The following is a 15,015-nucleotide window of genomic DNA, read 5'->3' as shown; positions in this document are numbered from 1 at the left end:
GGTCCCTATACACACAGATTCTGCTGTGGCTTCATCCAATTGCCTGCTAAAGTCCAGCAGGCACCAAGTGATGACAGCACAACTGCACTGTGGACAAGGGAGTTCAGTTCTCAAAACAAATCCCAGCTCAGAATTTATCCCAGGCTTCATTTTCAGATGCAGCTTCTTCCCCTCACCTGCTGCTCTGCCAATTGCCCTTTATTACATCACTTTGACCTGCTGAGTGACCTTAGCCAAATCATGCAGCTTCACTGTTTTTCTAATTCTCCATTATAAGGTAGAGATTGAAATAAATACCTGCTGCCTTTAGTAAGTATTTTGACTTCAGTGCAACAATTTTCTTTTAAGCTCTGTAGGTGCTATTTCAGCTTTTAAGGACTATGCAGCAATATTGGGATGCCCACAGCTCTTTCTAATGAGCACTAGGGTTGCCTAAAGCACGTACCCCACATGGCTTCACAGCCTAATGGACAACCCACTTTTGCCTTAGATCTGCAATCAAGTTCAGTGATACAAAAAGTAATGTGCGTCCTTCAGAAATTTGATAGTTGTTATGAAAATAAAGTGGTGACTACCATGAACAGATGAACTGGATCGCCAAGTTGAGATTTGAGCCAGCAACAGTGCCAAGCATGTACCTTCAACTAAATATTTTTCCTACATGTGGGAAAATTGGTTATGATGACATGAAAAGTAAAATTTTGATATGGTACTGTGTCTAAAGTACTCTTCCTGGATCAAAGTTATTTCACACTGATGCTAAGCAGGACATGGGCTGGAATAATACACTCCAGTCCTTCACAGCTAAGTGTTCTGTTTGAATTTAATTAAATTATAAAACTGAATACAGATCACATTCTGAATTTCATCTTCCCTTTTCAGTCCTTGATGTCAGCAGGGATTTTTAGTATATGATACCTGAGTAAAATCTGCAGGATTAAATTCTCCAGCAGAATGCTACTTTGCTTAACAGGAATTTAATGGAATACAACATTCCTGTCAGTTGTTTGTATCTTTACATCATGAATTCTAAACCAGATATTAAAAAGGCATTAAATACTCAAAATACCATACAGAATAATAAAAAGAAACCTATCAGTTTTAAATACTCAGAGAATGCCACACTAAATTCCTGTATTATTAGCAAATAGCAGCATTTCATTTGAATGACAGTGTCCTTGATTATCTTTTCAGCTAAAATAGGTACATAAAACATTATATTCTTCTGGGAAGAAGAGAAAAAAAAAAGTGGAAAAAATAAATGAAAAAGAAAGAAGCTGCATTGGCAAGACCTTTTCATTGAATTTTGCCACTGGTTGTACAGGATTGTTATAAGGTTCAGGAAGATATACAGAGAATTATTAGCTGAGCAATGAATGTGGAGTTAAAAGTGAATACAGTAAATCATGACACAAAATATCTGCACAGGCTCTTCTGTGTGCTGTGCAGAAGTAAAGAAAGCAAGCCCACCCAAATGCTGAGTCACGGATGAGCAGCTCAGCAGTTTGCACCTCTCACTTGGTGGCGGTGACACAGTGTGAAGGTCTCGTAGGGCAAGGGCATGTAACAGAAGTATCCACTGCTCTCCTGTGAGTGAGCCATCCATCATGAGCTAATGCATCCAGCATGGCAACAACAGTGCCAAACAAGACAGAAACAGCTATTCTCACACTGTATAATAATACTGCACAACAAGAAACTATACCTCCATTAAATCAATAAAGTACAGCAGCCACAGAAATAAACAAGAAACATCATTTTCATAATTAGTTCTACTCTTATCAGGGTAATGAAGCATTTCTATTTTCCTTGTACATCCAAATGTTGTGAAAAGATTTTAGAAGGTTCTGTTTGTTTCCACATAGCCGTTTGAAAAGTTCTTAGGGCACATGCAGATGATCAACTGCACATCTTTTTCTTTCATATTTATCATTTTAATATGTGAATAATGACCTATACCATTACAGCATGGGTGTGATCTTCTTCCAATAAACCTTCCTTCTGATTTACATATTTGAAATATGTCTGCAATTGCATTTTCAACAAATCTTGCTCTTCTCTGGTAAAGCATACTAAGTTTCAAAATTAACTCAATTATTCTAGGGAAGGAGGCATTTATGTCTTTTAAGAACTACACGACACAGCCTTTTAAAAGGATTTATATAAGAAAAAAATCCTTTGAAACAGTAACATGTTTTTAGTAGAAATCTGTATTTTATAAATCTGTATTTCTTATGCTTAAGTTGACAAAAATTGCTTCTCTTTGAGAACGAAGACTTTGTTCCACATATGCACAATTTAGAGATATACTTCAACATGTTCTGCCAAGATGTAATAAAAATAACTTAGTCCACCAGAGACTGTGAAAGGACAGAAAATCTTTCCTGTACTCATATTGGCAGGCACAGTTCATCTTCAGATTCCATGGTTTCAGAACATAAATACTGTACACAATGTCTCCACAAAAAGATGCCAGCATTCTCAGGAGCAAAGCTCATAAATTGTCTAATAGCTATGTAGATCAGCAAATCTTTCAGTAGGAATCATTTTCCCTAATGTTTCAAATGAATGTTAACATCTGACTGCCTGGACCAGAAGCAAAACCAATTGAAGGAAAAGGAAAGGCTTAATGATTTCAGAGTTTTCTGTCAGGTTCCAATGATAAACAGTAATGATTAGAAAAATTTAATTAGCTTAGAACAGAGTGGATGATGATGATCATCTCTGCATCCATAACTGGTTTGAAAAAGTAACCTGTGTGCCTGTTCTATCTCAGCAGACCAGTACAGTAAAATGGATAATGTGACACTTTTTCTGATAACTCTTGGGTTTTAATAACTGACAGAAGTCACGGAGTTTTTAATGGAGGACAAAAAACTTCAGAAGGCACTAGCATTATTTTTCTGTTCAATATTCAAGTATTTTTCAGTTTTTCCTGTGATTTTACTTGTTAATTTGGGTTCTTTTTGTACTTTGATTAATCTGCTGACAACAGAGGATTACAGGAAATAATAACAAATATAATCTCTATTCTTTGGACATTAACTACAGCCAACCTTTCAAATTACAGCCTTTCTTCTTGTGTAAAAACTTTGTAATTTGTAAGTGAAATGATTTTTTTTAATCCTATCTTGAAAAAAATGCATCTACAAATCAACTCAGTCCTCCTGATCCCTAAAAATCCATAGATTCTGATATAGGGATAAATTGGTTCTTTTTCACTTAGGATTCATTTATAACCTATTCTGTGATTCTGAATTTATGAATATTTTCCCCAAACTGCTTTATCTTCTTGCAGTCTTGAGTCATTTATTGAAGTTCCACAACATTATAGAAGAATTCAGGCAATACTTATTAAAAAAGCCAAAGCTATTTTCTTTAACATCTTTCCTAAGAAGTTGTTAGCAAACAGATTGTTTAGGAGATTATAATCTTGCTTAGATTTGGTATTTCTTTCACAAAGAAATTACAGAAGACAATAGGCGAACAATTTTCTGTCAAAATATGTAGCTATTTAAGAAAATTTAGGTAGAGTTTCTCAGCTGTCCTTTCATTTTCTCAGTTGTCCTTTCATTTTACACAGCATTTTTCCATAAACAAAAGGAAATTTACCAGTTAGCTTTACAGAATATGAGTTATCTCTAGGAAGGCTGCATGAAGAACACTGATATCCAGTGCTGTCCCTACTTAACCTTTATACAGTCTCGACTTGTTTCTGCATGTTAATGCAATATAATATGGAAAATGTTCTCGGGCTTCCTTTCCTTAATGGATCACAGGCTTCTTCAGTCAATGCCAAAGATTTTTTCACTCCAATGTTTACCTAATTTGATGATTCTCCTTTACCTCCATTTATAATTTTGTAGCTGCAATATTTGAATCTTGCAAGACTTTGGACTTCTTAGAAAGACAGTTCACAAAACAACACTGTTACTGTCAAACATGAAGGAAATACATCACTATTGTAGACCAAATAGGTTTTTATTTGAACACAATACATTGGTTACTTGTTCTTGATTTCAACCTTCAAATAATAATCCTGGATGGTATTTCATGAGGACTACCATAAATCCATATTATCAGGATGAAATAATAAGCCTTTCAACGGGTGCACTCATATATGTTAATTATCCTGATCCTAATGGTAACTTGGTTGCTTTACTCAGTTCCTGATATGCAGCTCAGTCGCTCAGTCCTGGCTGTGGTTTGGCAGCTCCCTGGCAATGCAGACACAGCCCCTTCCATCCTGCCGTGCTCACTCACAAGGTCAGCACACCCATCTCCTCAGAGCTACCACAGACACAGGAATGTGCTCCTCATGCCCTCTCTCCCCATTACTAACATCAGTGTTAGGCAGTTTGGAAGTCAGCACGTGCCTAAACAAAGTGGAGTAATTGTGGCTGGGCTATGGGAAGGGCGTAGAGTAAGGGGGTAGAGATCACTTGGCTTAGTGGCTGTAGCTCCATCACTCTGAATGGAGGTTGAGAACCTCATTAGGCTACAGAAACATTGCCAATATCCTCTGTGGTGAGGTCAGATACACTGTGCTTCCTGAGGCTCTTCATTTATTCATAGGAAGATTTAAGATCTTTGTTTAAACACTGTAAGATAAGCCAAATATGAAAGAGTTATATGGTACTACTTAATTTTCTAACAAAAGTTGCTGCTCTAGAAATACCTATTTTTTTTCAGTTAGAATGGCTCTTGAATACATGCAACAAGGCTCCAAAGAAAACAGAATTTGCTGATTTAACTACTAAAGAAATGCAAAAAAAAAATGTAGCACTACTGTCTTCTAAAGACCAAACTGTTCTACATATGAGGACAACACAGACAAAAAAAAACTTAGAAATATTTGGACAAAAATTTTGCATTTTTAACTTCCTTTCCCGGTGTTTTTCAATTATTTATTTTGGTATTTTACATTGCTTTCTTCTTTATATTGCAAACAAAACTAAACTAATTGGTAGGTGAGTTAAGCCAGACAAAATGGTTGGTGACAAGTGTCTTGGAGTGATCTGCAGCATGAGTGAAATTACGTTTTCTGGTGGTGCACATAAGTTTTCAGGACCTCAGAATTGTGGTTGACCTGATGGTGGATGTGTGGAATGTGTCACAGCTTTTCATGGAAGACCTGAAGACAGCTGTTAGTTAGAATAATCAGACTGTCTTGTTACTCTCTAAAAAATTAATAAATTTTATGTTTTTCTTAAGGCATAGCTGATTAACTGCAAGGCTTCTTCAGAAACAGCAGTGAAATACACTTTTAGTTAGCACTGAACAGCACATGCAGTCTTGGGTAATTTTTCACACTATTTTCCTGAAAATCAATAGGAAAAATGTTTGCATAAATAGTTGTTTGCTTGCACTGACTTAATCTACTTTTTCAAAATAATTCTTATGTAAGAATATTTCACAATGCATCATTTTACTGACATTTTCTGCCATTTTTTAAATTTGGACAAGTAATGGCTGCAAAGTAGACTCGGAGACAGGAATATTAAAGGACACTGCTCTGTTATAAAGCTTTATTTATTGAAGTCCATCCTCAAGGAGTTCACAGTAGTTACCCTCACATAAAATGTGATACACAACGGAGAAATTAATTCTATCTACTTTGCCCTGGATCTCACTTACATCAGGTAAGACCTGCTCACAGATTTGTGTTATTAATCATTTCAGCAAGGCATAGAAGAATTTCCTGGAATAGTTATATAGTATAATCTATAATACATAATAATCTATAATCACTGTTATACCAGCATAAAACTATTTATAGCAATGGAAAGTATTTTTCTTTTCTGTGGAGATATATACTGACCAAAGCAAATTAGTGTAATTACATGCAAAGGGGGGTAGACGGAAGATTTTCCTACAGTGGTACACTCACACTGATGTGACTGTAATATGGAGACAAACCTTAATGCCATACTATATCACTTTGGTCTGTAGGGTAGTTGTAGCACATCAATAAAAACAATTTATAAAGATCTTGAGGCAACTCTTTGGAGAGGAAAATTAAACCCTTTATATCTTGTTATACAATATAACTTGTGGTTTGTAAGTAACTGTTGAATACCACCAAACCTGGAAAATGTTACATCATCCAGACCACAGTCATGGGAAAAGATGCCAGAGTAATAAATGTGTCTAGGATTGTGTATTTGTGTGATCTTATGTAGTTAAGAATGATGAAAAGAATTTGTACTTTTTGTATTGTGATTAGATTCTCACTTCTGAGTCCATGGACAAAGTTGTTACTGAGCTGATTTTTTTTTTGTTTCCAGCAATGATATTTGTCTTCAGTCAAAAATCTCAAATATGAACTGAAGTCTATTTAAGAACATTTATGTTTAAAGGTATATAACAGAGAAATATAAGTAATGCCTCCATTCATGCCATTGCATAATAATACCTAAATGTCCCTGCCATTCTAAAGAATAAAAGAGAAAAACCAAGCATAAGAATAAATAAAAAACTTCCTGTCTCTATACAGATACAATTTTCATAGGAAGAAATGTAAAATATTTTCAGAAGCAAAGACAATCCAGCATTGCATTTTTCTTTGCTATGTGACAAGCCAAAATGTAGGCATGCTTTTAATAAACAGAAGCTCCTGTTTTTAGCAAGAGCAGTTAAAAAGTACACCATCTTAATATTTACTAAAGGCTAGATGACAAGACTTTTTTTTATTGGAATGAAGAGGATCATAACACACATGTAAATGTTTTGATTGCCATTATACCATGATCACTATGCTGATACACAGAGAAACATTGCTGGAAAGACATTTTTTTATAACTGTAGCTGAATACATTTTGTGTACTAGTAAAACCATATGCAGAGATAAAACAGGAAGTAGGAAAACCCCCTGAGATGCAGCAGAGCTTACCTGACCACCTCCCAGCAGATCTGCTGCTTAGCTGTCCAGTGCCTGTGAGTCCCTGAAATAGTGAGACAGAATAAACTCAATGTAACCATCACGTAGCCCACTAAATTCACTTTAACACTTCAAAGGACAAAACATACTCATCATAAACTATTCAAACAGAGCTAGCATGCAACTCCAGCTGCAAGAGATTTTGTTCACAAACTGAACAGCAATCGGCCTGTACTTTAGTCGCATCAAAAAAGTAAACCAATCACATTGACAAAAAGCCACTGTAAACAAAAAGACTGTACTGAAAGGATTAACAGTTTTGGCATCCCTACCATCAAGTCTTCTGTTCTTTTTTTTTTTTCTTCATCAAAATTTAGGTTATATATTTGTTGTTAGCAAGAGTTGCATTACTATTATTGTTAATTTTAGTTCTGTTTATTACCTTGAGGGTTATATATTGTAGAATAATTTTGTTGTCACTAGTTAATGTTAATTAGTTGTTTTAATAGCCTATATACCTATTTGTTATCTTTTGGTAGGTTTACTTTTTTAACTATCAGTAACTTAATAACTGAGAATATTTTACATTACTGTTGCATACTCAAAATTACAGAGTTACTATTAGTGTTACCTGTTTAACGTTTAGTCATCCTTTGAGTCCTGCGACATATTTCCTTAACAATCATCAGCCATCAAGTCTGATAGTCTCAAAAGAAATATCAGCCCTCTAAACTGCCTTCAAGGGCGGTGATATTTAGCACTGAAAATTACAAATAAAGTTTTTGAAGTTGAGTACCAACAGCTGGGCAGTGACACTGATGATTTGTTTATCAAGACAAATTGTTATATACTACGAAAAATGCAGTCAACGCACTCTTCTGAGTGAAAACAAATAGGTGAATCTATGCAATGCTTACATGTTGAATGGGATATTTAATGTGCGGGGAAACTCAAAGGTTGAAGAACTAGCATTTAGACAGTCTAACAGTGGTAAGTGGTATTCTTACCTCTTTAAACTCCATTACATTCTCACGAGAGACATGCTAATACAAACAAGTCAATCAGAGTTTGTGTTTAGCAAGATCAAGCTTAAAGGATAGTTTAAAATCCATTTATTGTTCTAAAGCAATTTTTTCCATTAACATGTTATACATTAGTGGATACTAACCATGATTCATGTAACAGTTTAGTTTGTTAACTTTTATATTATTTAACAACCAGAAGTTATTAATACAACTTTTAAAGTCTTACACAAAAAATCTTAAAACAGGCTTGGGTTCATTTTTGTAATTTTTATATAAAAACATTTTAGGCATCTCTTGAAAAAGAAATAAAGCAGGCATTTAAAGCTAGAAAACAAGTAATTCCAAATTTAGTTTGTTACAAAAGGTTTCAGCTTTATTGACAAATTATGGCAAACATATTTGACAAAATTATGGTTTCCTATTTAGAGAAGCTTACACATGGAACTTTAAGTGATTTTGTTTAACAAATACAGGTTAAAACACTGAACAACTTCAGTTAGCTACATACATACAGTAGCTGCTTGTTTTCAACCCCATTAAAACAGCATTTAAAATTAAATTTACAAACTTAATATCGAGCATCTTAATCTAAACTAACATATATTAAAAAAGACAGGTTAAAACATCTTATCTACAGCTTGATTATTGTCTGGATCAAAAAAAAAAAAAAATCATATTACAGTCTTTCAGCAACCCTAAACAGAAACTCAGCCTTAACTAGTATGTAGAAAGACTCAAGAGCTGTAACAGTGTCATGCTTTTTAGTTACACACAGCAATGAATACAACCAACAGAACATCATCTTCGAATAGTTTATAGACAATGCTTGCCAAAGGTTTTTTGTCTCTGTTTTTTTTAAGTCCGTGTTATAAAATAATACTAATGCCAATGTCACGCCAATGTTATAGGAAATACAAGTAGTACATAGGATAATAATGAGCAGTAATTCCTAGGATAGAAAAGAAATGGACTATTACTTGTCTTGTTGCTGTTTATGTGGAGACCACAGGCTATTAATTGTCTTTGAGATGAGGTCACAGATGAGGAGGACCTTCAATATCTACCATAGGGGTGTTCCCTGTATCCCCCTCTGGCTGACCTTGGAGGTGGTGCCTTTAGGCTGGAACGGGTCGTGGCCCATTCTTCTTGTGCTAAAAACAGAAGAGAAAAACAAGTTTTGTAAATATCTAAAATTGAAAGAACAAAGGGATGCCACTGCTAATAGCTATCAAAATTCTTGAGGGCTCTGGCTGAAAGCTTTAGAAAACAAAATGAGGATGGTGTTATCATCCACTTCTTTATCCTCCCACAAAAAAACTTACAGAAAACTAACCTACTTCTCTACACAGGAAACCTGTCTATCTTAGGAAGAAAAAAAAGCCTTGCTCCTTCACTTTCAGCAGAGAATGAATAACTACTGTGTTGGCGGTACAGTCAGCTCTGTAAAAATCACTGCATCAGTCTGCCAGTTCAGAATTTATTTGATGTTTGGAGTCTCTAGTATTTAAGTTAAAGCTGAAATTTGAACAGCATTTAATGCAGTTCAAATTCAGTTGGTATGGTAACAAGATGAGGAGTTGAATCATGAAAAGATAAGAAAGATATGTTTGATTTTTAACTTCCATTTGAGACCGAAAGAAAGAAAATAATGGAAGAAAAATGTGTAGAAGTGAAGCTACAGGGGATTTTTCTTTGCAGTATCTTTAGAACACTTTTTCACATTTAGTGAATCAAATATGCTCAAGAAGAATAAGCTAAAAGCTGTAAGTCTAGTTCAGTTTTTACATTCCTTCTACAAATCTTCTTATTCCTACCTGACATGATATTTCTGGAATTTAACCCTCCCAAAAGCACAATCAGTAAACTCCCTACAGTCCTAGTCCAGCAGTTGAACCCAAAACTTGAATTATCTCCTAAATCAGCCAGTGAGTCATCAAATGATTTCTGGTTTTGTCTTCCACTGACTTCAACTGATCACATTTAGAATGACTAAAATGGAAATGCACAAGCTGCAGTGTATCATACCATGCCAGAGTGCAGCATTGCTGCTACCTGTTTTTTGCTAATGACTGCTGGCCACTAAGAACATAAATAGCTGTCATAAGGCAAAAAAACCTAAATAGTTAAATCAGGTATCAAATATTCCTTTTGCAAAAATATGTGGCTATGAGAAATGAAAATAGAAAACATAAAAACCTTGCTAAAATTCTGAATGTTATTTCTTCTCTTCAACTACTCTTCATTATGTCATTGCCTTGAGGTATGAGGGGAGCAGCAGCTGTAGAGCTAAAGTGAGTTCAGGCTAGCATGAATGGAGTGGGCATCTCTTGAAAGGATCTGATAGCAGTTGATCTTGTTATGGAACAAGAAACACTCCTACTGTGATTTTTTTGTGCACTCCATTTATTTTCTTTCTCTTCGAGTTCTTCAGGATGTTCCCTTTTTGAAAACCAGGGCTTTTATGGTCACATGAAACCAAAGTTTGCTGTGGAAAGCTACTGCCTAGAGGGTTGAAGAAGTGGCAGCCAATATGATATGGTTCTAAATCCTCAGGTCTCTCATTCCTACAGGGAATAAGTTTCTGTATAGCGAATTCAAAAATCTTGCCTCTGCAGTATATATCATTACACCCTTTAAAAATGGCATTTTGCTGTAAATTTTTTCCAGCTTCATTTACCCTTTGCTGAAGTGTTACTACATTTGCAGAGAGGCCTTGGGGACAAGAATGATTATATGAAAAAGAAAAGCTTCATTTATGTAAATGAAAATGACTGAAGTAGTAAAAATATTCAGTAGATGTACAACACAAAGACAAGCCAATTTCTGGTTCCTTTTTAGTCCCCTTACCATTGTCCAGATTGAAGTACCTTCATATAAAGGTGAAATGTACAGTCCTTCTGGTAGTATTCATGCAGTAAAAAATAACTTCATATTAACAACTGGAGGAAACTGCTTTTCCTTGACTGTTAAAGCAAATTGCTCCTGTGACTGTATTAGCTTCTGATGTGGAACAAAAAATGCATCATAATTTGTGGTACAAGCCTATTATGCTCTTTTTTTCAGTAACATGCTGGACCTATTTCCTTGATTTCAAGCTTTAACACCATCACTGAAATAAGAAGTGATAGTTGACCGCAAACAGCTCCTGTTGATATTACATGATAGACCCTACTGTATTAACAGGTGAATCCATAGATTCACAGATCAGATGTGGAAGTTCTGGGACTGCAGCCTTTGACTGGAAAACTCTGGTGTCTGCCACACATGCAGCAGAAAAGGATTATATATTTACTGTGGAGAAAGCAAGATGATAGGAAGCAGCACTATCAAGAGTCTCTGAACCACACTGTGCCAGTACATGGCTAGATGCAGCCACACCAAAACAGAAATCAGATTGCTAGTGGTTTCCTCCTAGAGGGGTTTTTAGTGAACAACAATGTACCTGCATGCTAGTCATTACAGCTTTGCTGACATGAAAGCTGCTCTTTCATGTCTTCCTTCCAGGACTCCAAGGCAATCTTTTTCATTCAGCACCAAGGGAAGAAAGGGAGCTCCTGAGAATGGAAATCTCTATCTTTGGAAACAATCTTAAAACACTACAGTCCTATCGACTACCTCAGCAGTCACACAGAGATTTAGGTAGCTCCTTGGGTAGCAGAAAGGTTGAAAGTTTGATTACCAGGCTGAGCTTCACTGTGAGAACAGGAGAAAAGTGAGTAAGCCTGGTCTTTCTCTGAAAAACTGCGCCGAAAGAGAAAGGAAAGAGAGCCTGGACATATTTCATCTTTAGAAAGTGACATGTATTTCATCCTAAGAAAGTGACATGTCAATGAAATGGAAACTGAGAGACATTTCAGGTGAAGAGCAAGCAATAGATGTAGCTTTGGAGAGAGAAAGGTAATTGGGAGAACCGTGAGAGAACTGCCCAAGAGCTGAAAAAAGTTGCAGGGTGGTTGTTGTGTTCTAACGCTGATTCCTTTTCCTTTTTTCTCATTCTGGGAAGAAAAACCTGTGGAGCCTGACCTTCCTGTTCCCTTGGTGACATCCAGACTTTCATCCAGACTTTCTGTTCTAGCAGACCACACTCATTCCCTGTCCTTTTCACTTCTGACCGTCTCCAGTGCTATCAGGGGTAAGATTATGGTTAAAAAGAAACCCACTCAAGCAGCTTAGTAAGTGAGGGCAGACGGTTCAGTTTTTTCAGGAATTTGGTGCTATTGGCAACTTTGCCATTCTTATTTAAGGAGAAATATTTTATGCTTTGCTTTCAGAAACTAAAAATATAAGTTATTGCAGCATGATGGAAACTTAAGAGAGTTTATGGGTGAGGAATCTGGGAGTGCTTGGACTGAAGAATTGCTTTGGATGTCATAGTGTCACAGCTACTTTGCTAAGAAATGCGAAGACACGGGCACAGTTCTTTTAATTACACTGCATATGTCTTCCAAACTGCTATATGCTCCTGTGAATTGGTATTTGAAGCTCACCTTTAGGATATAAAATAATTCTTATTATCACAGGCTATCAGCACCCTTGGTTTATGCCTGATTGAATTTGCAGGTTAGTGTTTTTGCACTGCTTTTTACGGTTCAGATGGACTCTTATTTACTTTACTGTGTTCATTGGGTTATAGAAATGATCCCAGTATTTATTACAGACATTACTGATACATTACTTGAGGGTGTCTTTAAAGATTATTTTTTGATCAACTGCTAGGAGACCCCATAGCTCTGTTTAAATACAGAATTTTAGTTTGTTTTTTTTTTTTTTTCTTACATGAGAGTCATAATGTAAAAGATAATTTAATTTTTAACTTGAGAAATTTCTCTGAATATGGGATCAAAACAGTAACATTTATAGCACAGAGATGTGTATATATGAAGTTGTTTTTTTCTAAATATTTTACCTATGCATTAATGAAAGCACAGAAAAATTCAGTAGTCTTTCCATGTGGTGATTATCATCACATGCTAAATGTCTTTAAGTAAAGATTTGAGAAAATCACGTATTTTTAACTCTTCATTTAGCATTCTGCAACCTTATAATGAAATTTTCCAGAATTGAATAAAAGTCTTTCAAATATGCAAAGACGAAAAAAATGCAATATTTAAAGGGCAGATCACAATAATGGATGAGTTAAAAATAAAAATATGTATGAATGGCATGTGATTTACATAGAAATATATTATTTCCTTTTTATTTTTTATTTATAGTCATTGCTTAGTCCTGGTACCAATCAAGACCCGATCACTCTTTCTTCCCAGTAACTTATTTAACATCTGAATATTGCCCACAATTACTGGGCACAGTTTTATGAATTTCTGGTCAATTATTTTGGAAAGGTGGCCAGAAAAAATTAGAAAGAGCTATTCTGATTAGATAGTTAAGATGTATATAATCATTAAGTAGTATAATGGTTTAATTTGATTTTTCATTTACCTTTTGGTGTTTTAGAAACAGAAGTTGATTTTGATTCAGAATGAAACAGTTATCTTTTCTGTGAGAAAAAAAATCTCTTTCACTGCATATGTGTGGAGAGAGCACACTGCACAGGAATTTGGATTATAAGCTCTAGTCCTTGTTTTCTCAGTGACCTTGGACAATTGTTCAATATTTTGTAGTGTGGCTTCCTCACTGGTAGAATGAGACAGGAATACCTCCCTCCCTGGGGTGTTCTGAGATGTAATTAATTGTTTGAGCAGCAAGAGAAAAGTGATATAGATGTGCTGAGCAGAAGACCCAACAGAAACCAGACATAGCTTTAAAATGAGAACTCATAGAATGACTTTCTTTAGACAATTCAATTTGTGCTGTTTTTCTAGTAAGCCTCCATAGAAAGATGGATGGAGACAAAATACTACTTGTAAAGAGTTGGAAAATTTGTCCCGCACAAGCTAATGACTGAAGCTCAACTAACTTTGACAAATCTAGTATTTCAGCCCAGAATTCACACAGAAAAGGTAGCTGCATTTTTCTTGGGTCCTAATTAGACAAGTATATATTATTTTAGACAAAAATCCAAGAACAGATTTTTTTTGTTTTGTTTTGGTTTTTTTTTAGGAGAACATGCATTTTTTTCACTCTTTGAAATCACAAATGGTGCCTTTCTTATTTGAAATTTGGAGTTTTGAGAAGACAAAAAATGTTTTCAAAACACAGGCTCAAACCAATTAAGCTAGCTTACAACACTCTAAGTACCCTTTATTTTACTAGACTTGCAGTATGAAATACATACAGCTTAAAAACTAGAAATGAATGGACAACCTTGTGGTTTAATAGTCCACTTGCTGAACATGGCCACAGCTCTTCAAGAAACCCCACTACTGCCCCTATGCTCAATATACCTTCCCTTCAGGTGGGCTGGCAATTTAAACTGCATGGCTGCTCCAAATTTGTGTAAGGGTTTAGAGCTTCCCTGGCTTGGGACAAAATGATTTCTTAGAAGGCTTCAGCCACTTTTGTAGTGAACACCTGCCACAGACAGGGAAGGAGCAGCATCAGAGTACACTGACAGCTAGTTTGGGAAACTGCAATGCCATAAGGAATAAGAGTCTTATCAGTGTTGTTGTGAGGTGAGTGTGAACGTTACAGTGTATAAGGAGTTTTATTTTTCACTTATTTTCAGTAGAAATTAATTTTCCATTACTTTATAGTCATGCAACATGAAACATGCAGTGATATACCACATCTGGAATTAAATAGATGCACATCAATATTACAGGACTTTTGTCTTAGATCCTCCAACTCTATAGTTCCCATGGTGCAAGACAATGAAATTAGCATTTTACCATTTGAAATATTACAATGGAAAGTTTTGCATGATTTACTTATTCTTATCCTGTCACAGAAAATGATTTATAATTCAGAAGTAATAGAGGAAGCACAATAAGCTGCTATAAATTAAAACCAGTCTTGTGCTACAAGCAGAATTTTTTTTTTCATTTTCGTAGCATATCTGGACTACAAAAGTTTTAGGAGATACAGACAGTTAAAAGAATGTGATGATTTTAAATATGGGACTTTCTAAAGAATTATAGTCTAATTAAAACATTGATTTGACAAAACAGCAATAACTCTAGTATCATCCCCACATTAGTCATCATAGCTGAA

The 15,015-nt window shown here is 35.3% G+C and overlaps 1 protein-coding gene across 6 annotated transcripts in view; it reads right to left on the bottom strand.

The window, feature by feature from the left end:
* Nucleotides 1–15,015, bottom strand: part of KHDRBS2 (KH RNA binding domain containing, signal transduction associated 2) — a 380,960-nt gene that overhangs the window by 66,315 nt on the left and 299,630 nt on the right. For 5 of the 6 annotated variants that reach the window (XM_054280510.1, XM_054280508.1, XM_054280507.1 and 2 more), the window contains exons 9-10: nucleotides 8,883–9,056; nucleotides 6,893–6,944 (exon numbers count right to left, since the gene is read on the bottom strand). In XM_054280510.1, the coding sequence (XP_054136485.1) occupies nucleotides 8,959–9,056 (98 nt within the window). In that variant the 3' untranslated portion in view covers nucleotides 6,893–6,944; nucleotides 8,883–8,958. The remainder of the gene's footprint in view (nucleotides 1–6,892; nucleotides 6,945–8,882; nucleotides 9,057–15,015) is intronic. The other variant, XM_054280513.1, reaches the window with a different exon arrangement.

The sequence above is a fragment of the Melozone crissalis genome, unplaced genomic scaffold (genome assembly GCF_028551555.1).
Source record: "Melozone crissalis strain CALT ecotype California unplaced genomic scaffold, PUWL_Pcris_2 ptg000027l_1, whole genome shotgun sequence".
Taxonomy (NCBI): domain Eukaryota; kingdom Metazoa; phylum Chordata; class Aves; order Passeriformes; family Passerellidae; genus Melozone; species Melozone crissalis.
This window is presented reverse-complemented; position numbering and strand designations above follow the sequence as displayed.